Source organism: Trachurus japonicus, chromosome 9, assembly GCF_045865225.1.
Source record: "Trachurus japonicus isolate A0001 chromosome 9, Traja_1.0".
Lineage (NCBI taxonomy): Eukaryota > Metazoa > Chordata > Actinopteri > Carangiformes > Carangidae > Trachurus > Trachurus japonicus.
In genome coordinates, this window is record NC_140915.1 from 29,000,499 (window position 1) to 29,027,301 (window position 26,803).

General features: G+C 40.7%; 1 protein-coding gene across 1 annotated transcript; it reads left to right on the forward strand.

The window, feature by feature from the left end:
* The first annotated feature begins 144 nt into the window (after positions 1-144).
* antxr1a (ANTXR cell adhesion molecule 1a) lies at positions 145-25,218 on the forward strand. Its single transcript, XM_085787188.1, has 18 exons — positions 145-951; positions 3,381-3,452; positions 3,554-3,625; positions 4,188-4,269; positions 4,450-4,483; positions 5,077-5,156; positions 5,699-5,767; positions 6,347-6,427; positions 7,277-7,337; positions 7,843-7,941; positions 11,617-11,686; positions 11,787-11,865; positions 12,221-12,316; positions 13,952-13,993; positions 15,408-15,503; positions 15,676-15,843; positions 16,630-16,710; positions 22,648-25,218. The coding sequence occupies exons 1-18, from the start codon at positions 794-796 to the stop codon at positions 23,071-23,073; spliced, it is 1,866 nt and encodes a 621-aa protein (XP_085643314.1). The 5' UTR covers positions 145-793; the 3' UTR covers positions 23,074-25,218.
* The last annotated feature ends 1,585 nt before the right edge of the window (positions 25,219-26,803 follow it).

Genomic DNA, 26,803 nt, shown 5'->3' on the forward strand with positions numbered 1-26,803 from the left:
CAGCAGTGATGTTATTTCAGGACACTTCAGGGAATGACACACATAAATCACATCAGACCAAACGGCTAAAATGACAGTAATCAGATTTCAGTTTCCAATTCAGTTCTTTATGTCTGCACATTGGCTTGGAGGGATCTGTCAGCATCATGCCAACACAACACCACAACAAGCCAACAGCCTGAATACTAAAACCAGAGATCAGTCAACACCTCTTTAAAATATCAACGTTAACAATACCTACAATTCCACAAGTGTGCTGGGTCATGGAGTTCATACTTTTCATGATGCACTGATTTATAATCAACTAGTGGTCCTGTAAAGCCACTAGGTGGCAGGACGACCCAGTGTATGCTGGTGTTTCCACCGTATTGTTCTCATCACCTCTCCCTCTCTGGAGAGAGAGAGAGAGAGAGACTTGAAAATACAAGAAGAGTTTTGCAAAGACTCTCAGAGTTAGACATCTATGGTCTGGGGGATTTCTGTGTTGCATGGCCTTATCATTCACAAAAAGCAGCATCTCCTCTTTCTGCAAGCCGTGTTGGACCCAGTGATGAGAGGGTCCCAGCAACAAGAGTGAGACCCACAACACTCATGCTTTCTATTTCCTCTCCATTTCAACGGTTGAGTTACTCTCACTGTTTTGCTATGGATTATTATATTTTTTAATGCTGACAACGCGTGTGAAGGATTGAAAGAAGAATCTGCAAGGATTACCTTCTTTTACAAACGCTTTGTTTTTGAAATAAAGGTGGTGTGTTCACCATCTCATCTGAGATTTTCTTCAGCTGGAATAATGCCTTCATTCTGGAGTAGAAACTCCTGGTTTGCAGCGGTGCTTGGTTCTGTGCTGGTTGTTCTTATTGCGGGAAATGCTGGACCAAACCAGGACAGAAGGCAGGCTGGATCATCCTCGTGCTTTGGAGGCTTTGATCTCTACTTTGTTTTGGACAAGTGAGTTGCCCGACACACAATTTTTTGACAAGTGAAAGCCATTTATACTTCATGTCTTTGAGAGGCATTAGTTAATACATTGGGTTGGATGAATAAGAATTGTGTTATGTTTTCATTTGGAACTCTGTAATTCTGCGTTATATTCATGTCCAGTGAATGAACCTGACTTGAATAGTCCACCCACCTGCTGATAACCCTAACAAGGAACCACAATGTAATATGCATTGTCATGAATGCATGTTAATGCATGGAGAAAATAAGCAGTGCTATGTCATAGTTGTGCTTCTCCCAGTTACAAAAAGTTTGTCTGCCAAATATTTTCATGATGTCATTACCATTTCAGTTACCATGACGCCCCCTGGTGTCATGTCATGCAGGGACATGATGGATTGACTGGTACTCTGATAAACCTGGAGCTACATTTTTAGTCTGGCATAGGTCCAAAGCTGTTGATGGTTATTGGTGTTTTATGTTGTCCCCCATTCATTAGTCTGTTGCAAGCTGCACAGATTTTAAGCACTATTGTTGTCTGGTGTTTGGTGTTCATTCACTTTAAATAACAGAGATCATGTGGGCAGGTCTTACACAGAACTGATGGTCAGTAAGTGCAGAGATCATCTGCATCACTATGTTTCCTCATCTTTGTGAGTTTTAATATGGTAGTCTGTGTGTCTCAAGCTTTACAGTCTATGGTCTCAAGTAGGACACAGGATGTTTGGCTGTCATTTGGATACACTGTTTCCATGTTTATCTAACCCTGATTTGGTGATCTTGCTTTTTCCCTTTAGTCATGCAACATGAACCAACTTAAGGATATCAGAGCAAACATCTGTGAATTAAATTAATTATATTTTTGATAGGCATGATATTGCCTGATTTTGTGTTTTCATCACAGGAAATCTCATCAGCAAAGTCAGTCAAATAAAAACAGCTCTCTAAAATATCAAGTGTGACACGTGACTGTTTACCTGTGTTTTCCTGTCTGGGAAAGTGCTTTATACTTGACATATATGCACACAGCTGCTCTGGCACTGACAATTAACTTACCCAGACTGTTGCCTTTGGCCTGTGACAGAGTATTTACCTTATGAAATCGTTTTTTTGTAGACCTGGTTTAAAACAGCTTGTTTTTATTCCTCTTTTTTTGCCATAAGCCAAAAATGTTTTCCAACTAGGTCAACAACAATTTCAACATCCAAGTCAGACTTTTTGTTATCTGGAAGATGGAGCTGGTGGATTGTAGTCTGCCATGTCCCTCTCTTAGCTCCATGGTTTAGAGAGTCACTACCTCCAGTAATGATGATGGATTTTCCAGTTGTCCTACAGTTACATATCAATGCCAACTGCACGCCACTGCTGTTTCTCCGTCGGGGAAATTACAGAGAGTAATTGTTAGCATGAGCCATGTTTTTATGACACACTTTCACATTACATTTGTGAACTTACAGCAGCAGTTTACTGTCTTTTTATCCAGGTGGGAACGTGTCCTCCACCTTCCCTCACTGTCCTTGTGCAGTGTCTGCCTGATCCCTCCTCTCTTCTTCTCTCTCTTCTCCATGTCTGCTCTGCCCTTTCTCCATTAGCTCCAGATGTTCCAGTGTTTCAGCCTGTTGACCGGGCTGTTTGTGCTGGGACTTGTGTCATAGTAACACACTGGGAAAATAGGTGTTGTTTTGAGAAATGTCTCAGTGGGGTGTGGGGTTACAAAAACACAGATTAAATGAAAGGCATCAACACTGATACAAACTCAAACTGGTCTTTATTAACCACAATTGTATATTTCCATCCACTGATAACTTTATAAGTAGATGGAATGACAGATCATAAAGCTTCAATCCTAGCTCCTCACCATAACAGAACAGTACAGTGGACTTTGTGGTCATTGCTAGAAAGTCCAAATATGAAAAGCAGTAGCTTAGTGCAAGTGCAAGATAATTAACATGCACATCCTTGTGCTCACAGAGCTGTTGCGTGAAAGTTTAATGAAGGTTCAATCATCTGAAACGTCAAACTGATATAATTGCAGGTGCTTTATAAATACTGTAGCCTATGTTAATAGGATTCTGCAAAGTACAACATCACTGCTCCTTCTCTGAGTAAACCAGCTGTGTTACTTTGATTATTCCTCAATGCAGAACTATTCTGAAGGCTATTTCTGTTCCCTTAAGAAACAGTCTGTACAAACCCAGGGTCCAAAAGAGTCAGGGGGCGAAGAGATACATCATTTCTATTCATTTTCTGTCTCTTCCAGTCAGAGAATGTTTTTTTTTTTATGTTGGTGCCCATTATATCATGATCTGTTCATGGTCTATTTTTAATTTGACAGCAGATAAACAGAAGCACAGAGAAGAGGTCACACAGTTTTCATACACAGCAGGAGTGGAAATCGATCCTCACAATAATTGTGTCTTTTCTCCTCTCGCTCTCAGATCTGGGAGTGTGCAGAATCACTGGACTGAAATCTACCACTTTGTTGAACATCTAGCTCATAAATTCATAAGGTAAAACAAATGATTGTGTCATCACTCGTCTGTGGGAAAACATGTAAGAAGAAATGATTACAAATCTAACAGAGTATATTTTTCTCTTCTCCTCACCCCAGTCCACAGTTGCGGATGTCCTTCATTGTGTTTTCCACTGAGGGAAGGATCTTAATGAGCTTGACAGAAGACAGGTGGGTGCAGATCCCCTCAAAATTACTTTTAATCCTTAACTTTTCTATCATCCAGCTGAAAGGACTGAGCGTAATACCAGATTTGGACAGTCACACACAGTTATGATCCCTCTGCATTTTTATGATCAAGAGATTCCAGACAGATACTTTCCCTCGCTGTGATCTGTCTATAGTGTCGTCCGTCTGGTCAACTACTTCATCATGTGGCTTTCGACACTTTGTGGGCAGCTTATGTATCTAATCTTTCCTCAGCAGAGAGTCTCGGCAGCCACAGATTTTGTTTTCACTGTTTCACTGTTTCCCTCATATATTATTCTACAAAGAGCTCATTTCCTGTCTATCTGCATGACAGTTTCTCAAGCCATCACACACCAATTCTGTCTCAGTTTATTGACGTGTTACACATTTCTGGTATTTTCTGCAAATGCCGTCTTTATGGAAACTGTTTTCTATTCCCTCCTGTCTGGTTTTAGTCAAAATCATTTTCACAAATGAATATGACAAAACAAATATTTTCATTATCAGCATTGTAGATTAACTTGTCTTCTGTATATTTGCACAGGGAGCGCATTCGCAAAGGTCTGGAGGAGCTCCAGAGGGTTCTCCCAGGGGGAGACACCTTCATGCATGAAGGCATCCTGAGGGTGAGCGGCTTCCTCATGTCCGACAGCAAATTGGCATCTGTTTTAGCTTCAGAATCTAAAACACTGTTCAGTCCACAGCTCTGTTGTTTTGGAGCAGAGGGGAGGGTTTTTTCATTTGCTGCATGTAACCACATCGTCAGATCATCGACTGTTTCAACCCTGGTTTTCTTTTTTTCACAGGCCAGTGAGCAGATATTCTATGGGAACACTGAAGGTAACACATTTACACCACAAGAAGTTGTGTGTTTATCCCTTCAGGCCTCTCTCTCTCTCTCTCTCTCTATATATATATATATATATATATATATATATGTGTGTGTGTGTAATCACATCAAATCACCTAACAAACGTTTCAGTTCCTGCAGCTCATTGAAAAACACTCAACCACCACTTTCTTAGGGACGCCTGTGCAATCTATTCCAAATGCAGAAGTCCTGCCATAAAATGACTGAGTGTTTCAGATATACTGGTATACTATGTAATCAATTCCAACTGAGGTCAAGGTACCGTACTAGACTGAGAATCGTTTCAAGTTTTTTTTTTATTGAAATCTAACAAACATCTCTTGATGCAATATAGTACACAGTTTCATCAATCTCAGTCTCAACAACAGACATCATCAAAGCTAACTTTGTAAGAGTTGCATTGGAGTGCTTCTGATTGCACCAATTGTACGTTACCTTGAATGACTTGGCTTTGCATTGTCAAAAATGATTCAGTTAACCTCAGTAATGCCACATGGTGATCTGCAAATGGTAAGAGATCAAATGAAGTGATCAGGAAAGACCAAATTGTTTCTGTTTTTAGGTTACCGCACCGCCAGTGTTATCATAGCTCTGACAGATGGAGAGCTGCATGATGATCTTTTCTTCTACGCTGAGACAGAGGTGAGAAACTTAAACAAAGGTTAAATGGGTCACACGAATCATAACCATGTGCCTGCACATGTGATGGATCAGATCAAACACTGCCGTCCTATACATCACCACTTTGATCCTCTTTAGTTGGGGAAAAAATGGGGTCATAGCGTCTGTCAGATTTATACATCCGAGCTCAGCCGTCTTCCTCACATCTGCACGGTTCAGGCAGTGCAGGTGAAGGGATACGAAATAACATACAGTAGCTGTGGGAGGTCCTTGGTGTCATTCAGTGTCAACACCACAAATATCTTTACTGAGAGAATGAAATTGTTCCATCAGTGCTCTGTTTGGTACTCAGGCATTTGTGTGACATTTCTATTGTCAGATGATGTTTCAATAACATTATTGAACAGGGACATGGTGTTGTGTAACTTCTTAGAGGTCAGACAAACACATGACTATTTTTCCCCCATGTTTTGGATGTTGTTGTGAAATGCTGGGGTGTAATTGAACCCAGGTGTTGAAGCTTCTTCCTGTTTATGCTGTGAATCTGTGTGCATACCTGACAGGCCAACCGTTCCCGAAGTCTGGGTGCCTCAGTTTACTGCGTGGGGGTGAAGGACTTCAATGAGACACAGGTGTGTTATTTCACTGACTTTCATCTTTAACTTCATGTCTTATAACATCTGGGCCTCGGGGCGTGGAACGGATAGGCTGTAAGGTTGTAAATTTAAAGCTTTTGTAAATCAAAACTGTATTTTGAAAACACAGGAACTAATGCTTTAAGTAGCTCAAGTAGTAAGATACCGTCCATCCCAATTTAAATATTATTTCATTTCCTGATTTAAGTTTAAACTGTTTATACAAACATCACACACACAGGTCAACTTTCAGACACCCAACTCTGAGAGATTGAGTGTTTCAACAAGGATAGGATATACTTTTTTTTTTTTTAGACATTATCTCAAATGTCTATGATCAATAGGCTACATACATAGATACAAGTAGTTGTCAACCGAAGCGTTGCAAACTGGGTCAAGAAAGTTATTATTTGTCCCTAAAACAAGAAAGTTAGGTCATTTTTATCAAGTGATCCAGTTTAATTAAATCCTGATCAGACATTTTGACATCTGGGCAAACAGACAGTGACTGAGAAAAGTCTTGGATGATTAAGTGTAACTGTGACTTGTGAATTTAATAACTTGTTTCTTTTGTAGCTGGCAAAGATTGCTGATAGCAAAGATCATGTCTTCCCTGTCAATGATGGATTTGAGGCTTTGCAAGGAGTCATTGATTCGGTAAGAACCATTTCAGTTCTGCCCACAAATGTTCAAATAGTTTCTTTCAAGTATAACTCATATAGAACTGAGGGGATTTATTATCTTGTTGTTTTTTCTTGTCTCCCATTGCCTCTCTTTTAATCTGGTGAACACACAGAAAACAAGACAAAATAGGTTTAAAGCACAATAAGTTATTCCTTCCATGGAGTCCGGCCAGGGACAGAATTCCAGGAAAACACGCCGTGACTCCGACTTTCCTTCTTTTAGTCAACATGTTTAGCTACACCTGATCAAAATGTGTGCTGTATCTCTTAAGACCCATATCCATGGTGTGGACATAAATTTTTGTGTCTGCTAGCTTGAGAATTGTAAAAACAGTTTGTCGTGGAGGGAGCTGTCGTCACTGGGATACAAAGTTTGTAGAGAGGAGTTAAAGCTTGAGCAGCTGACTGTCATCTGGAGCAAATTAACAGCAAACAGAGAGCTGTGGTTGAGTTTTTTTCATGTGAGTGGGGCAGTGGGTCATGAATCAGTCCTCCTCATCACCAGGTTTATAATGGACATGTTCCTGAGAAGTAGAGATTTATCAACAGCTGAGAATAAATGGAAACTCCCAGTGGCATATAAAAGTCATGGCTTTGGCTGAAAGCAGTTGTTCAGTTTAGAGGAGATTAGGAGACTACAATCTGAGATAAACAATCCACCAAATAACTACAAAATATTATCCTTAAATGGTAAGGAAGCCTCAGACAGAGTTTTGTTTTTAAAAGTCTCATTGTGTTCTTAAGGACACTACAAAATCTGAGATATGCAAGCTGGCTGATAGAAAGTGCTCCCACAATAACGACCTTCTGCTCTTCTGCTCAGATCCTGAAGAAGTCATGTATCGAGATTCTGGCAGCAGAGCCCTCCAGTATCTGTGCAGGAGGTACAAAAAGAAACTTTTTCATCCACTCATGCTTCATAGAAACCACTATACAAGCTGTCTTGTTAGGGCCCATGCAACACACGCCACACACAGCATCATCACCGGTCCAAAATGTTTTAAACCACTCTGTATGCCACTGTCACTCAGTTACCACTGCACTTTGACACAAGCTATATCCTCGTTTTCCAGTGCTACTCAGTCAAAATACATTGGTTTCTGCCTTGAAATGCCTTCAGAGACAGGAGAGAATTTGGTGCTGGAAAGACTTGAACAGTTGACATACAGTATAATGATGTTCCTGTGAAACCAATACCACAAACCCAGCACACATATTGAAACGTCTTTACCATGAGGAAAATGGTGCCCTCCGTAAAACACAGTGACATGGAAATTGTGGTTGTTAGGGGTTCCACATTTGAGTAATAAGGAGTTTGTGTATCACCTTATCCTAATTTTAAGTTTATTTTACTGACGTGACATGTCCGCTTCTCCTCTCCTCAACCAGAGTCCTTCCAGGTGGTGGTGAGAGGAAATGGATTCCTCCATGCCCGAAATGTTGATAAAGTCCTGTGCAGCTTCCGAATCAACGACACCCTGACGAGAAGTGAGTGACTGAACATGACTGAAGTGTTGACAACTTTACATTCTCTGTTTCTCAATACAGGAATGTTTTAACTGAGAACACACTGACTCGAAGATAATCACTCTGTTTACAATAAAAACAGCTGGCACAGTTCAGTGAGCAGGCCATTATAAAATTCATCAGAATGCCAAACAGCTGGAATACTCTTTGATTAAACACGGTGTTACTGCTATCATGGCTTTTAAACAACACATTGTGCAATTTAACAACATGGGGGGGGGGGAAAGGCAGAAACAGTACCACACACAAGGCAGGGTGAAGGAAAAGACCTCAAGGATACAAACAGCTTCCCCTCTGCTCTTTACCAGTAGCTCACTGTAACAGTTGTTAAAACCACTTCCGAGCATGCTTACCACAGGAGGTGCTGCTTTAATTACAACGTGAGGCACGCATTCAGTGCCGAGGCATGAAACAAAGTATCTGGTCTTCTTGATGTCGATGTAATGAACAGACATCAGGCGTCTCATTAAATCAAATTTGAATAAATACATCAATGAACTTTTTATCTACACTCAGTGACGGAAACATTTGGTGGCCTCAGGTGGCTACGGTCTGGTCATCCCATCATATTTTGGGGCATTCCTTTTTTTCTTCTGTGGTATCATTTCTTGTCAGCTGTGTTAAAGTGGGATTTAATAATGTGAATGTTGTCGAGGAAGATGAGTAAAAGTCGTATGATTTTCATTCTGACTCCTGTGCTCCTGTTTATGGCTGGTTAGTTGTTGTATGGACTAATATTTGAGGTTGTATGGTTCGATGATGAAGTCACTTTGATGCTGTTACTCATAATTAATTTGATACAGGGTAGAGAAATATTTTTATATTCTAGAATTAATAGAAAATAACTTAAATTGCACCATAGCATGCAGAAAAAACCTTTTACATATTTCAGTTTTTTAAATGTCAACTCCCTTTGATGGTCTCTTTTGATGGAGCACCATGGTCTATGACACCATCTCTTCTACTTTCATGTGTTTTTTAAACCTCATCCGTGCATACTGTATATTGCATGTATGTACTGTATACATTTTACAACGCCACACATGCAGTATTCATTACTTACCCACAGAGAATGTTTTCTTCACTTTGGTGAGGCTGTCAACATGCAACACAGGCATCTTGCTCTTTAAATCTAATTCTGCTATAAAGTAAAAATGTCTTCTCAGCATTAATCACATGTCAACAATCCCTCTGAATTATTTCTATTTGTAATGACACAAGACATGACTTCCTGCAGACAAACAGTGGACATGGAACCAATTTGAGTAAAATTATCTCCTCATGTGAATCCCGTACATGTGCACTCCTCCTCCAGATTCATTCACTTCTCTAAAATGTTTACACACATCTATCTGGAACTTGTTTACTTCACATCAAGGGTAAACTTTAAATTGAAATAATTCGGCCACAGTTAGCTCGCCTGGAGATAAAGTCTATTGCCTATAAAAAACACATTTCTCTTATAATGCATCTTTGCTTGCACTCGTTGATTCCCCTGCTCCAGCTCTGGGCCGTCTCTGAAACAGCAATGTGTCCTTTACACGTGTAGAGCAGATGAACCAGTGTTTGAGTTTGTGTCGCCAGGAAAAAGTACATTCAGGCATGCTGGGATCTGGCAGGTCCAGTCCTGAGCTGACCATTGTTTGGGTGTCAGACCCTGCAATGGACAAGTCACAAGACCTAAAGGAAGAGGTGCTCTACTAAACTTTTCAGAAGTAAGATGAGAAGATGCATAAACCATATACCTACCTCTCACCATGTCTGTGTGATAGGTATGAAGCTTCAGGCTTCAGGTTATCTAATCCTAATTTATCACTAGTAAATTTAGATTAGACAGGGGGAACAGGGTAGCCTCGTAAACCAGCCTCTCGCGGAAGTGCATTTCATTTCATTCCGAGGGAGAGTCTGGCCTCATCCCCATTCTAAGCGTTTGGACTGAAACCCTCAGAAGGCCGAGCCAATCAGCGTCGCCCGCTGTGATTGACACAGCACGTTGGCCAATCAGGGACCGACTGGTGCCCCGTCACTACACCAACTTGCTGATTGGCTGAATGGGGTTGTCTGTCAACGCTACTACCAAAGATATTAAACCGTCTTTGCTACTACTCCCGCCCAGCTCCCGCCCACCCCAAACACTTAGAGGGGGGATGAGGCCAGACTCTCCCGAGAAATGAAATGAAATGCATTTCCGCGAGAGGCTGGTTTACGAGGCTAGGAACAGGGGGAATTAGCTTGACTTTGCTACAAGAGGTTACAAAATCCATCTTCATTGGTTACAAATTAACATGTTGTATTATGTTGGCCTGAAACTGACATTTGTGTCTTTGCTGGGAAGTGTCAACTCTTACTCTAACACATAAAACATATTGTAACACATAAAATCAAAATTGGCTTTTTAGTGCGATTAAATAATGTAAGCCTTGATGATTTCTCATGCTGTCAGGCAGATTTTTTGCTTTGGCAAGAATGTGCCCCTTGTTACATGTGTTCATGCTAAGCTAAGCTAACTCCCCTCTGACTCAGGCTTAATGATTTACTGTACAGACTTCTATTCTTAAGCAACACAGTTAGTTTCCTAAATAATTGAATTCGTGTTTAAAATGTCAGTCATGTCTGATGAGTTTAAGACAATTGAGAATCCGTCCAAATGAATTTGACTGAATGCCATAGTAAACAATACAAATAATCGACTGGTTAAAGTTGAACTCTAGATAACTGTCTGCCCATTAAAACATGACCTCTCCCCACTTTTGTTTAATTGTCCAATGAAACATTGTGATATGGACCAGGGCTATCTGCTGGAATCTTTCTCCTCATGGGATTTAAACTGGGAGAATCTACAGACTTGAGACTGACTTCCCATCTGCTCTTTCTTCAGGAGGTTAGGGTTGGGAGATGGTTAGTTTCATGGTCATTTTTGTCCTACTTTCATAGTGTGACGCCACTGACTCTGAGGTGGATGCAGAGATGAACTGAGTGTGACCATATCTGGCCCAGTTTGCATTGACGTTGAGCTGTTCCTCCTGCATGGTGTTTCACCGGGAGAGCAGTGACGACCTATGCGACTGATTGTGTTGATTTGCTCAGCCCTGGGGTATGCAGCTTGCCCCTTGCCAGGATAAACAGACAGACTTGGGCGACGACGATTGTTGGAGGCACTTTTCTAAAAACCAGCTGGATGAGAGGAAGGCCTAGATTTTGCCTGAAAAACAAAAGCTATGTTGAAACAGTTTGTAGTGTTGTATCTTGGGAGGATACAGATGTCTTCAGACAGCAGACAACAAAGCAGTTTTCTTTTCTTTCTTTCCAGAGACTCTCATTTCAGATGGTTTGTTAATCGAGTGAAAGATGTGACATCAACAGCTGTGAACGTAGATGGCCTCCCTTCTCTTCTTGCCCAGCAGTTATTGAATTTAAAATGAAGTCATGGGGCGTTAATCTGTCAATAAAGTTATCTTTCTACAATCAGGATAAACAATGACATAATGTGAAAAGGTGATTCGGGTCGTGATTTGTGGGTCAAACTCCTGCTGCGGGAGCTTTGTATGTCACTGACTACTACTGACTGTTATGAGACAACACTGCAGTCTTTGGCTCATGCTTACACTTTTTCTTAAAATGATCTCTTTGCTGCAGTGGTGAAGCCACTGATTGTGGAGGATACGTATCTACTCTGCCCTGCACCAGTGCTTCAAGATGAGGGGATGTAAGTCCTTGTATTTATCAAAATAAATGTGAGATTTAATCTGTTTTTCTAAGACACCACATTAAATGTCAGCTGAGACATATTTCCTTTTCTTTTCCAGGGCAGCAAACCTTTATGTCAGTATGAATGAAGGTCTCAGTTTCATTTCCAGTTCGGTCACCATTACCACCGTGGGCTGTGTAAGTGCAACACCAGCATTAAGCTTTACACTTGGATTGTTTTGAGGTCATCTTGCAATGCAGTAGGGGAAAAAAAGACTAACAACACATAACAAAACAGCCAAAGCAATCCAGACACTAAAACTAATCCAAACAATTCAATACAAACTTGGTAAGATGATGTCTGAATGATGGATGCAAATCAACTAGGGATTGCACTCATTGCAGGATAAGAAGATTAAGTTTTGATTCCATGGAAGATAACAACAAAAGAGTTTCTTTTGCACAAACCACTGAGCCTAAAGAAGTGGTTTACACGGATTTATTGCGCTACATATTCAGACCGTCTGTGTTGACGTGTCTGTCTCTGTTACAGTCTGATGGGACCATCCTGGCCATAGCTCTGCTCATCCTCATGCTGCTCTTGGTCTTGGCTCTCCTCTGGTGGTTCTGGCCTCTCTGCTGCACTGTGGTGAGTTTTCTAAAACACTAATGCAATAATAACATGCACACGTTGCTGCCTTGCAGATAGCCACCTCTCTACTCTTCTTCAAATTTTAGATGGTTTCAACGATTTTTGGAAAGTATCGATGTTTCTTTCGGACAGTTATAACATAGAGAAACATCTTTTCCAGCTCTATCTTTTCTGGCTAACACCCCCTGAGGCAACTTATTAACCAAAGTAACACTGCCATGGGGAGAGGGTTGAAATATGTGAGTCAATAAGGATGTATGGCTCCTTTGAATCCCTGCAGCTGAATTTAGCCCACAACCAGAGGAGGTCAAGGCTACTGGGTGAGCGAGCGTGTGTTAAAGTAATTATGCTGCTGTGGAAATAATCTGTGCGTCCAAAGGTCAGAGCAGGTGACCTTTGAGTCTCACCTCTCAATGCTCCCTCAGTGTTTTTTAGAGGACTTGACAAATTCCTCCACCAATTATGGCTCTGAATAATTTACATTTCCAGCTAGTGATGTGGCTGCAAAAAAACCACAATGTTTTGGTTCGATGTCTTTGTTACTATGAGATCTTTAGAGGCAAGATAACTCATCAGAAATAGAAAATGTTACTTAAAAGTGTTTTAAAAGGTGTTTTTTTTTTATGACCGTCATTTGCTCTGGATACAGTAAAAAGGGGAAATATGTCTGGAAAAAAAACATATCTTTGCCACTGACAGTGGTCAAATTGCCAGCATCACAATACTTCAAAAAACTCTCTTGTTACCAGCTGCTCTCTCTCATAATCTGTATTTCTCCTTTCAAATGAAAAATGGAGAGTCTCTTCAAAATCCACTCCAATGTTTCCAGAGCTGGAAACAGGAAAGCTGAGAATTTGCCAGAGAGAGATGTCAGCTTTTACAACATGGCTGTACCTCCCTTTACTTTTTCTGTTCTTGTCCATTAAGTTGCATATTCAAGTCAGTGCAGCGAGTCTGTTTAGGAAAGCTGTCCTCGGTTACCATGGGGAATCATTTCATGTTCCAGGGTTTGGAGAAGCATTGAGGAAAAATCTCAAATAAGATTCAGGAATTCTTAATTTGCCAAGTGCATTTAATGTAGAAGAAAATGTCTTTATAACACTGCTGAAAAACACACTGACAGATCATTGGGTGGCATACAATTGGGCAAAAGGGTACCAGGGTATGGCACAGACTAAACTGTACAGGGCTATTAACACATATATCCTGTCCATGTGCAGTGATGCAAAGTTTCAGCTGTATGACATACTGTAAAATTGGGACTAATCGCATTAGGACTAAAACACAGATAAACAGAAGAAGAAAAACGAACGTACAGAAAATAAGAGCAGTATTCATGAGCCAGTTACTTCTCTCTTTTCTTAATCAACAACCTCTGGCCAAAAAAATCTGGATAGCAGATTTCTAGGTCAGTGCATCGCTCTGGTAGAAGGAAAAAAACAATTCCTCAGCTCTGTGTTGTTGTGTAACCATGTTGTTGCACACAGTTGACACAGTTACACACATCGCTCTGACATATCGATTTAAAATAAAAACACTTTTGATACATGTGTTTATGTCTTCCGTCATCTTCTCATCTCATCTTCATTATTTCTGCTCTCTCACATGTCTATGTTTTCTCTCTCCCCGTAGATCATCCATGAACCCCCACCACCAGTTGTGGAGGAGAGCTCGGTAAGAGCTGCACTGCCGTCGCTTGATCTGACTCAAAAAACAAACAAAAAGAGCTCTTTATTTAAGATCGACGCAGCTGCCAGTGTTTAGGTTGTGTAATTACTAAGTTCACTCTGACAATTTAAACCTCAGTCAGCATCGCTCACTCACTCCCTGGCATAAAACTCTGATTTCACCCGTCTAGCGATTCATCAAAAGTGATGTGAGTTAACGCCCTCTTAGAATAACAACAGAATCCTGACTTTTACTGCTCCGACTTTTTTCCCCTCTGTCTTGTTTTAATAAAGGACTGTCTTGTAATCAGGACTTTAATTCATGTTTTTCAAACTTATCCTGCAGCGGTTTGGATCTTTATGGACTAATTTAAATGTAACTGATTAACATTATTTTACATGAACTTCATCTTATTAAAATACTGCCCAAACACTCAATAGTGCAGTAACAGTGAGCTTGCATGCAACTGTGGAGCATATCAGGCTGCATTTATTTACACCAATTAAACTGAAAATTAGGTTTAACTAGAGAATTTATTTCAGAAACAGACTCCTGCCATGGCCGCAAAGACAATTTTTAGACTTCATTATGGTTTCCTCTATGACATCCTGGTAGATTATGAGTCAGACAGGGTGTATTAAAGAGCATGATGAAACATCACAAGTTTGGCCTGTGGGCTTTGTAATTTCCTCTGATCTGACAGGAGGGGACAGAGATGAGTGCTCAGGTCAGAGTGGGGAGGGCAGACAGAGACAACTACCTGGTGACCTAGTTGCTTATTCTGTATGTGAAAAAGCAAAATCATTTGAAATAAAAACGTGAAAAAGGGTACAAAAACACAAATGGAGGTTAATTTACCTATTTGTTGTGCTTTAGTTGAAGCTCAGTGGTGGAATGTGACCAACTACATTACTCAAATACTTGGATACAAATTTGAGGTACTTGATCTTTACCTCAGTGGCTCCATGTTATGTCACATCCAGAAGCAAATATTTTAGTTTTTACTGCACTACATTTGTTTGGCATATGTAGTTTTCCCACTGACAACCATGCATCTCCAAAATGTGTTAATTTTAAATTAGATGTTCCTTTTTGGGTCAAGAAAATCTTCCTATTTATTAAACCCTGAAAATTCACATTCACAAAGCTGACATGAAAAAGAAAACTGGGCTTTTCTAAGCTTGTGAAAAGCCGACCTTTAAGAAATATATGGTTCTCACAGGACATCAACATTACAAAAAAGCTAGTAGCAATTAGCTCACCCAGTGCTCAACACTGACAGCTGCAAAACAAACACACAAGTGACAAATAATAGTAAAGCAGGGGCCGTTTTACTGTTACTGTACAACATACTTAAAAGGACATCCCATAAGTCAACAATATCATAATTAACACCTACTTCTCTGTCAATTGCACATAGGATGATGAGGACTTTGAAACCCCTAAGAAGAAATGGCCAACCGTAGATGCCTCCTACTATGGAGGAAGAGGAGTAGGGGGAATTAAAAGGATGGAGGTGAGATCTAGTAAATCTCATGTGATCTAACCCGCGATGATTCACATCTGCCTGCCGAGGACCACAACACCACAACAATCAATCTGATCATATTTTTCCATATTTCTTAGTGATGTAAAATGTTAAAAGTTATGTGTGGCATTGCCATAAATCTTTGACTCTCCATCACCAGGTACGCTGGGGTGAGAAAGGCTCCACGGAAGAAGGGGCAAAGTTGGAAAAGGCCAAAAATGCCAAAGTGAAGATGCCAGAGCAGGAGTATGTGCTGCCCCCCACACGGGTCCTCAACAATGGCATGCACAAACCCCCGGGGCCACGCAAGTGGTACTCCCCGATCAAGGTACCAGAGCCAGGAGCAGGAGAAAACTGTCTAAGGAGCACGTTTGGTTTGCAGATGCTCGTTCAAATCTCATTTTTGATGACACCTAAAATGGCAGCTATATAGGAATTATGACTTTCATCTGTTTGACATAAAACATGACAAATGCTTGAGGACTTTTGAGACATTTGTTCCAGAAATCAGTGACTATAGATCAGCTTATATTTATTATTATTAAAAAAGTCATGATTGTTTAACAGACAATTTATTTTTCAGCCATACTATATAAAGTAGGACATCTGTTACACATTATCTGGCTAAGGATACATAAGTAATAGCATTATTAAACTGTTATAGTGAAAGTAGCCTGAGATGTGTTAAGGTAATAACGCTTAGGTGACTATTGGCACACAGTCCCTTTTCTCTAGTGCCAGCATGGGGTTAAAAGAGTCATTCTGAAGCCTTCTCAGTCAGCGGGGGATTGCTAATAGAAACCAGACTCCTGTTGGACTGACCTCCGGGGAGTATGGCTGCACAGCCAGCACTTTTGTGAGGAAAAACAGCTGCATTTTCTGCTCTTATCCTCAAAGTATTTGCTGTTTAAAACTATGAAGAGAGAGTTCACAATGAACTGAAACTATTTCAGCTTGACACTTTGAAATGGATGCAGAAATCGGATAATAATGGTCAGTTACCAGAGCTGGAGTTTGAGGGGTTGATACCAGGAACCTGATCATGTTTTTTTGTCAATAGAAAGAAGCAGATCTCTGTAACTGTAATGTTTTTATTTCCTCTCTGTGTCCATAGAGCAAACTGGATGCACTGTGGGTACTTTTGAGGAAAGGCTATGACCGTGTGTCTGTAATGAGACCTCATCCAGGTGACAAGGTAAGAACAAAGCTTCACAACGATGCATTGAAACATGCATCATTAATCGGTGCATATTTTATCACATGACGTAAACTCTTGGCTGTGAGTTTGCATTTGGCAACTCAGCAGATTCTTTTCTATCTGACAATGTTGAGAAAATGGACCAGCTGTGAGCGATGAAGTGTGCTCAGACAGACTCATGGGAAAACTTGTGGTGAGTTGGGGTTTAGTCCTTGGTGCGCTGCAATGTAAAGACGTCTGGCAAAGTCATTATCAAAGGCAAATATAATTCCTTAAAGACCAGCTGTAGTCTGGGTAGTCTGTGTGCGCATTTGTGTGCGTCTGTGTGGAGGGAGGTAACAGTGTGTTGACCTCTGCTGTTGGCAGCTCACATCTAGTCTGACTGTGGGATATTCAAGTGTTGAAAAAGGCAATCAGAGGGAATTCTGTATATAACAATCTCTCCCCCACAAGAGTTTATGTAATATTAGATTTTTCCATGAGTAAGAAAGAAAACTGTGTCACCTAAAAGCAGCCACTTCCCTCTTTCTTTATCTTTAGAGATTTTTACATTTATTTTAAACATGCAACATAATTATATAGTCAACATTACTTCACTGTGTATGTGTAATCTAAACTATATTTAATATAAATTTAAGTTGTGAATGTACAAACGACTGTGAGAATTAGGTCTTTTATGTTAGGGCTTTTATACAGAGTCTGGGGAACAGCTGTTTCTATTATTTTCACAAAGCTGTATAGGGTGGCCCACAGCTGTGTTGACACTTAAGTCCTGGCTGTTTCGAACCACAGTAACATGAGTAGAAAAGGAAGGCCTAGGTAAAATGTAATTTATTTACAGTATATTAAACTACTGGTGTTGAAATGTAGGGACTCATGCAAAAAAAATGATATTTTCACCTGATGTAATGGTGCAGCCATTAAATTACGATTACCGGTATTTCATATCAAAAGGCATCAAATAGCTGCCCGTGGTGTGTGACACTGGATGGTGCAGCAAACTCAGAATGAATTTGGTCATGGAAGATTTTGAGGTTTTACAATTCAAGTACGTCACCACCAGAGCCTTCATATGTCGATTAATCTTCTGATTCTGTCAGACTGTCAAGTAAACAAATGTGTTCAGTGATTTTTTCTATTACTTTCACAGTTATGCAACTTTGATGAAAGAAGAACAAGCAGATATTACTGCATGGAAATGTCAAACAGTCTTAGCTGAAGGTAGATGTGGGGGCTGGAGGAGCTTAGTTTTTATTAATTTCTCATACATACAATTTTTTAGACTGTAAAAGCCGTCGCCCTCAGTTGATAAAATACTACCTACAAAGACTGAAGTTTCTTTTTCCCTGCACATGAAGACAATATAAGCTTTCAGGACATTTAGATGCACATATTGACATTGATTTGTTTATAAGAAGATAGAACCTGTAATCCTTTTAGACCTTTAGTTGTCCATCTCCACAAATATGAGTTTAAGATCAAATATTAAACAAGGCACCTTCTGAGAAGAGTAAAGAAAAAAAATACATTTTTATACGCCCCTTTTGGTCACAAATCACTTAGTTTGCTAAATAGTGTGAAAATGATTGTTCATAGTAATAACATGATCACCTCTCATCTGCAGCCTTTTCCTCTGAGGTCTACAAATGCCTCCAGGAAGCCTGTTAGAGCTTGCAATAACAAAATGAAGTCTTCTGCAGAAACAACCAGGCCCTGTGTCGAAATAATGAGACCTTAATACAACACAGTGAGTCTCTACCAGAGCACTGCAGAACCAGAGAGAAGAGAGAAAACAAAGCACTCCGTAGAGACTGAGAGATCCCTCAGGCACAGTTCAGTGACTGTAAAAATAATACCAACCTTTTCCACAATGAGCAGAGCTGGAGGCCTGGGAGCAAGCATGAGAATAGGGGATGTAAACGTCATACCCACGGCAAGGATGCCTCTTAAAAAGAAATACCCAAGTCTAATTTCAAGTGTGTGAAAGAGACAAAAGATGCTGATGAGCAGAGATGGAAATAAGGTTGATCTTATTTCAACACAGCAGGTGTGTGGGATGTAATACAAAGTGAGGAGGACAAAATGAAAGGAAAGGCTTGGAAGGTCATTTGGTGCAGAATGGAGATGGAGTTGAGACTTGAGACATCAAAGAACATTACTAGCAATGACTTACTGTAAGCTTTGGTATATATTCACCAGACTAATCTAATGAACTGTTCCTCATTTGTCAGTCAGTCAGTAAGGCCAGTTGAAGCTGCCATAAGGTAACATGCAGTGCAGCTTGATACTGAGGAGATTATGCAGTAACAGATCAGCACTGTGCTGTAGCATGGGGAGCTCTACAAGGGCACACTGACCAGTATTTAAGGTGGACTAACTCCCTTTACTGCAATCACAGTCACTGAATTATATTCAGTGGGTTACCTTGCTTATTTTCCAGTACAGTAACTAACACACCGCTCTGTAATTAGGAGTGTGTGAGGGAGTCCTCCTCACTATAAAGCTGTTCATTAGTGTACTGGGGAAAAAAAAGTTTGTCTTGTATCCTTGATGATTTACAGTAAACAAGCTTGCTCTGCTTGCAATTATGACTCTCTTGTCAAAGCCTTGCTTTTATAACTTCCCCTAAATGAATGCAGCAGCGGGCGGGAGGCAGCCAGTTGATCCTTCTGCCTGAGAGACATTCAAGTGAGGTTCCTCTAATGTCTCATATTTCTGAGCCCCTAGAGACTGATGAGTGCCTAGTAATTAGTAAAGAAACCAAACACAGAGCACAACAGTGGGTAAAAAAACTCTTAAAATCTCTTAAAAGACTTTTCTATCACACATATTTTCTCTAGGGCTGTTTTCGACTAAGGATTTTCATAGTCGAATCTGATTCGTCAGATTTTGCCATAGTCGACTGATCGTCGAACCTTTTTTTTTTTTTTTTTTTTTTAGATAGCAGCAAATTTGCGACTTTTTCCGTTTCAAACAAAAGAGCTAAAACACCCAAAAAATATGGTAGGTGTAAAACAAATACCTTTATTTATTTTCCACACTTTGGATGATTTTTAGTAGCCATTGTGAGCCAGGGTATGCGTTTATGTTACGTTGCCCTGGACAACGCTCCTTTTGCTCGGACTGTGAGTGGCAAAATCAAACATCCCCACAACGTGGTGAAGGATAGCGGTGGTCGTGGACACAGAGAAACCGGGTAAAACATGTAGTATCAAAACAAACGGAGGTCAGAAGGACTCGACAATCCGTACATTACGTTAATCAATCCTGTAACACACACAGTGTGACCGCGGCACCGGCAGAGAGACAGACAGGCTGCAGAGGGACGAGATTACAGCTGTGACTCCCGACACTGATGGTGCGTTCATGACAACTCGGAAGTCGGAAAAAAAACAAGTTCCTCTTCTGAAAAACTCTGACATGTCAAACTTTAGGATGTGTTAGGGAATAATTCATCTGTCTAACCATCAGAACTATTGACACTTGAAACGGTAAACACAGCTGATCCATCGAAAAAAAAAAAAAAAATCACCGCTGGAGTTAATTTATTTTCCGTGACTGAAAGCAGGTTCTTGAATGTAACTCGGTCAAAGTCAGATGTATCCTCCTCACAATGTTTTGCTGTTCTGTCAGGTCATGCATGATAAATGTTGACAAAGTTAGACTGTCAGACATCCTTGATTTTAAACTTTGGCGGCTCTGCCCCTCGTCTTTTTGCCACTCCGTGAGTGTTCTGCAGTGACTTTGACGGTCCTACTGCTCACCTCGGCTCATTTGAAAAAAAAAAAAAAACCTCCGCTCATTTAATTGTGCAACTGCAGTGGGTGATTTATTAATACGTAGTAAGAATCTAAGACTACCGTTTAAACACACACATAATTTTGAACTCTTTATTAACAGAAAGTAGGCAGATTTTGTATCAAAATAGTCTTTTTATAACGAAAAAAGACATTCTATGTAACAATTTATGCTCAGCAGCCGTGGGCACCCCCATATAGTCAGAATGGTAGGGGTTAGATTCGACTACGAGGTTCATAGTCGAATCAGACCCCTCCGAATCGAATCGTCGAATCGTCGACTTTTGGAGGTCAGCCCTAATTTTCTCCATTGCTGACTTTTCTGTAGCTGTAATCTTGAGACAGTGCAGGAGTCCAAGACACATAAAGATCAATGGCATTCAGTGTCCCACAGGCACTCAAGAAATAAAAAATATTGGGCGGGTTACTTTTTCCATCCTTGTTGAATGTTTAGCCTGCAGCATTTTGCCTGGTTTTATTTCAGGGGTCATTTCGCCCCGGTGGTATGAGAGCAGAGCTGTCATTGCTTATCAGTCCAGTGCAACTCCTGGATCCCTTTCTGCAGCTGCTCCAGGGGTGTAGCTCTTTTCTGGAATTTGATAGTCCCACTTGCATGACCTCACTTTGGTTTGGATCAGGGAGAGTGATGGCAGGTTAACTTGTTCAGCCGAATACGGCAAACATGTAGTTGCCTATAAGTAAAACAGAAGTAATTGAATTACATCGTATGCAGGTTGAGGCTCAAATGCAGTCATGTCGCTGTGTGTTGACAACAGGCAAGACTACAGTAAGTGAGAGACCCGGCTGTCTGCTCTTATCATCAGTCTGTTTGATTGGTAACAGAAAGCAGCAAGGGACATTTTTATATCTCAGAATAATTTATCTGTCAGAACAGGAAAAGTATGTGTATTTGTCAAAGACATGAGATTTAGAAAAGCAAAAGGCCCACAAGGAAGCATGGTATTTTCCAAACTCCAAAGTTTCATTACATGTACGACCAACCCATTAGATATCTTATCTGTGAAGAGGTGGGGGCTGGAGCTAATTCTAGCTGATACAGAACAAGAGCGGGTCACACCCCGGACAGGTCGCCAGTCTGTCACAGGGCCGACATGTAAAGACAAACAACTTGACACACTCACACTCACACCTGCACCTACAGGCAATTTAGAGTAGAGAACATGCAAACTCGACACAGGAAGTTCCCAGGCCTTACTACTGTGAGGCGACAGCACCAGGTTTCATCACAGGCATAATGAAAAACAGAACAAACAAATATCTGTAAACATCTATTCTACAACATCAGTGAAACTGACCAAATCTAGTTAATGAAACCAGTCAAAAATATGAGTAACTGGAGAAATAAATAATATTTTGAAAGTGAGCACAAATAGAAATGCACACCTTGAAGCTGTTGCCAAAAAACAAAGCTTTTTTCCTTTTTCTTTTTTGACAGTTTAAATTAGAATTGCATTATCTATTCTGAATTTTTCAATTCAGCACTTCACACATTTGCTGCTTATTTGTACGTGTCTGAAGCTCCAACAGTATTAGCTTGTTAGTGTCAGCATGTCAGATAAAACGCAGCTAAGAGTTTATTAATGCTACAGCAGTATGCTTTACAGTACTCTTACTGTAATATTGTGTGCATGGGACCTTAATTCATAAAGTCAGTTAGTTACAGCTACATGGGGGTATAACCCATAAAAGGTTGTGCTCAGTGCACTAAGCGACTGAGCTCTGTCTGACTGCTGTTTTAAACTCCACAGAGTGGGTCAAAAAAGTAGTTCCTGCTCATAATCCTGCAACACAGACAAAAAATGACAAACGACGTGAGTTACAGTTTTCCATGTCCAATATCTGGATTTCCTGCCCTCTATGGAGGAAACCATTGAGTGTCCATTAGGGACTCAGTGAATGAAAGAGGGAGTGATTTTCAGACTCAGCAACAGCAACAGTATGGACATGTCCATCTCATTGTATATGCATTATTAGGATTTATAGTGGCAAGGGAAATGAGAAATGCTGGGTGGGGAAAACCTAGGTGAGATCATGTTAAGTGAAACAGCAGGAAGTTTGAACTGTTGACCATATAATGTTGTTTATGGTTTATGTCCTTTTTTTTTTTAAATTTCAGGGCAGATGCATGAACTTCACCCGCATGAAGTCTCCCCCTCCTCGCTACCCACACTACAACCACCAGCTATCTCCTATCTACAATCCCCCCAGCAAGAGTCCACCACCACCGCAAGGGACCCTCCCACCGACCCCCAACAGCCCTCCATCTTCTCCGTCTTTCTCCACTTCCACTCTCCCTCCGCTGCCTCCAACACCTCCTCCCACCTCTGACACTCCCTCTCCTCCCGTCACTCCTCCACCTTACACGCCCCCCCCAAACCGGGCTCTTCCCCCAACCACCCTGCACATACCTGCCTCGCCAGCGCTCCCACCCACCCCTCCGCCCTCCGCCTCCCCGACAGGATCTCTGCCTCCTCCCCCACAGGGACCGCCTCCGGGGCGCGCCCCTCCACCTGCGCGCCCACCGCCTCGCCCCGGCCTGTGAAAGCTCTGAGAGGAGGCAAGAGAAGAGTCCCACAAGTTTGAAAGAGCCCCACCAGCGATCAGCACATGACCATCCTTGATTGTACCTGCGAGCCAGGACACATGAGCGCCTCGTGCCACGCTCGGCAGGCTGCGGCCTTTCTGCCTTGTGAAGTGGAGGAGCGAGGAATCGTTTTCAGCTATTTGTCTACAGTGACTTTTGTACACATCTAGCCCAACAGTGCAATTGCTCTGATGCTTGAATTACACAGACATTCCCTAAAAACATGGTCGTGGTGCAGGTCAGCTGAAAAACATTCGCCTCCATGGTTCTCCGAGCTGCTTCAGACCCTGCTGAGCCCTCCATGAGGAAGATTGGATGGAACCTAACCAGCTCTGTACAAAGGCCCTCAACAAGGGGCACAGTCATGTTCAGAATGATCATAACTCCAAAACATGTGCCTTCATAACATTACTATCTTTCCCGATAAGAGATAAATGATGTTTTACAGGAATTTGAACATCCCTGATTTTGTATCCTTGAATGTTGAGCAATTGCATGCAATAGTGTTTGAGTCACTTTTGTTCTTTTGATAACACTTCTACCTTGTTTTATACAACATAAACACAGTTTTTATTTGTACTTTTTTTGTTGAATACATCACATTTCCTGATTTTGAAAAACAATCATTGCTGATAAACACATGTACAGTTATCATATTGAACCAGCAATGCCAGTCTAATGTGAGTCACAGCTAGCCTATTTTTTGACCCTGAACTAGCTCTATTACTATAAGCAAGATGACTGTAATCACTGCTATAGCTATAGCATATGCTCTGTCTATCAAAATGTGGACAAAATACAACAGAATCAGGGAAAAGCTTTGCACATCGTCTTGCTCATCCAGCCATTTGCAACAGCTGGGTTTTATGTAAATAATCATTTTGATACCGTCATAATCGTGTGTTCAGATATCTGTGTGCGAGTGTGTGTGTGTGTGTGTCTGTCTGTGTGAGAGAGAAACTAGCGTACTTTACATTTGTGATAGTCAGTCCCATAGTTGCCAGTTTCATCACCTTTAACAAGAGTTTCTTTTGCACAAGGTGCTTTCAGTTCTTCAAAGCTCGGATCATGATAAAAGCATGCTGTTTCATGGGTCATATTAAGTTCAGTGTAGATCAAATTAGAGGTCGATGTGAGGCTGTTCTTTGATGGTGATCAGAGGGGTCTAAGCAGAATTCAAAGTGGATTGCAAGGGTATCTTTCGCAATCCAAAGGACAGAAACTCTATCAACACAGTATGTAGACACCTACTGTATGTCTATTCCTTTGAAAATGAAAGTAAACAATCTTCAGTGTATGAATTGGTCTCTGTTTTTCTGTATTTTTCTTTGAATACAGTTGCTTGTAGTAACTTGTAAGTCTTTGCGAAAACAGCCACCTAACATTAGTTTCTTCTCCAAGCTTTCATACAAGACTTTATGGGTTTACTCCCATATTTCCTTCAGTCACTCCTTCTCCCCAACTCTGCAGAATGTCTCCTTCATCCCAGTTATTCTAGGACATGTTAAGATATCGACATATTCTGTTACTAAGATTGAATATACAGCTATTATTCAATCCTCTTTGATTTCACAGTAGGTTGGACAACAGATACTGCCATGGGATCATTGAGGTCACCCAGTGCAGAGCGGCTGAATGCAAAAAGCACAGAGCACCTCAGTCGCTCCCTGTGATAGGGGGAAAAAAAGAAGAAAAAGAAAGAATATGCAGAGCATGGCTAACCGATTCCAGATGTTCATATGTTGCATTATGTCACATGCACGAATGGAGTGAGCTATCTTGGAAAATATTAGACACCATCTAATCCTCAGGAAATGTGGACAGGCCGCAGGAAAGGCGTGCTGGTGCTAATCGTTCACGACATTATTTGGGGACAGGGCAGAGTGAAATAATAAGCTATACAGTAGCTTCTGAATGAAATGACTTTGATTAAAATTTGAAGTTTTCTCTTGTCGTTTATAGCTGACCAGATGTGAGGACATTTAATATTCTGGCTGTTTACAGTGAATTTTCCCCCCGTCAGATTTCTCGAGCAGGTTGCCAGCTTTTGGTTCCACTTTGCCTAAACCACAGCACAGATGTCTAAGATATGCATATATAAACTAGGGCTGTCAAACGATTAATTTTTTTAATCGCGATTAATCGCATTTTTTCCATAGTTAACTCGCGATTAATCTCTATTAAAAATATTATATATGGCGCTTTGGACTTTCAACACTCCAAAGTGTTATAATCTCTAGACAAACAACTTTTAGACCAGACCTAGTAGGCCTACCTAATCATAACACATGATGCATGAAACTCACACAGAATTGAAACGAATTGCATCCAGTGGAAATTGCCCTTTACTTTGCTACGTCTCTGCCTGGCCATGTGCATTTGTTGACAACCGATGCCGTCAAAAAAATCAATACATCGCCACGTGCATTTGTTGACAACCGATGCCGTCAAAAAAATCAATACATGGCCATGTGCATTTGTTGACAACAAAGCCGTCAAAAAATGAATGGATGGAGCTGTGGATATATGTTAGACTGTGTAGCAACCAACTTGAAGGTGGCTTACCGCCACCTACTGGACTGGAGGTCCCACACTCCAGTCCTCCAGTCCAGCAGACAGAGGACAAAATGGGCCGCGATTAACCGCGATTAAAAAAATTAATCGCGTTAATTTTTTTAATTAATCTAATCGCGATTCTGACAGCCTAAGTCTTTAGCCTATCATTCTGCAATTAGGATGTCACAATATTTACTTCAGCCAATTACCTGTTTTGTACATTGTCCATAGACAAATGTTTTTCTCATTAGTTGTCTCAAGCTGGCAACCTCAAGGGCTGAAAGATGATACTAACAAGGGAAATCTCCTCTTTCAATGGCCACAGAAACTAGATGCCACATGGGGGACAGCAGATGAAAAATAGCAACAATGCTAACTCCAGTGCATTTGTAGCCACATTTTTTTTTAACGCTGATGTTATTAATGTGCGATGTCTTGTTTTAAATGAATAAATGCCCATTGCCCAACAGAAAATAAGTACATATCTGCAGCTTGACACAAAAAAGGTTTTGGTTGCTTTAGCTAATTTTCCCTCACCATAATCAACTGTCATAGCAGGTTTGTTTCAACTCTGTGCTGAGGGTTCAGTGTTACAGTATGCATAAAGAGTGTAAGGTGAGCACTGTCCCAGGTGTCACCTCAGCTACGTGACCTCTCTGCCAAGTTTGTGATGTTGATAGGCTACTCCTGTTGTTGAAGGTGAATGGAATTCTCACAAAAAGATCACGGTAAAATTTATTTAAAATTCTTTTAATTGAATAATTTGTGAATGGACACAACATTGGTGCACAAAAAGAATCAGGGACCAGCATGCCTTTGTTTGTTTCAAGTCACTGTTAACATTTGTTGTTAGAAAGTCAACTAGCAAAAGAGTGACACAAATTGATTGGAAAAAGACATAAAGTGATCAGAAATATGCAAAGGGTCTGTATTGTGGTAAAAAAAAAAAAGTGGATTTATTTATCATTTACTTGTAAATGACAAACAGCTGTTTGTCAGAAATTCTAGAGGCCAAGCTCATAAGAGCATGGCTTTGCAAGAGCAGTCACATTTAAACACATAATTAATATCCACTGAATATCTCAAAGTTTATGAAGGTTACCACTCACTGACTGCAGGTTATCAACATGTT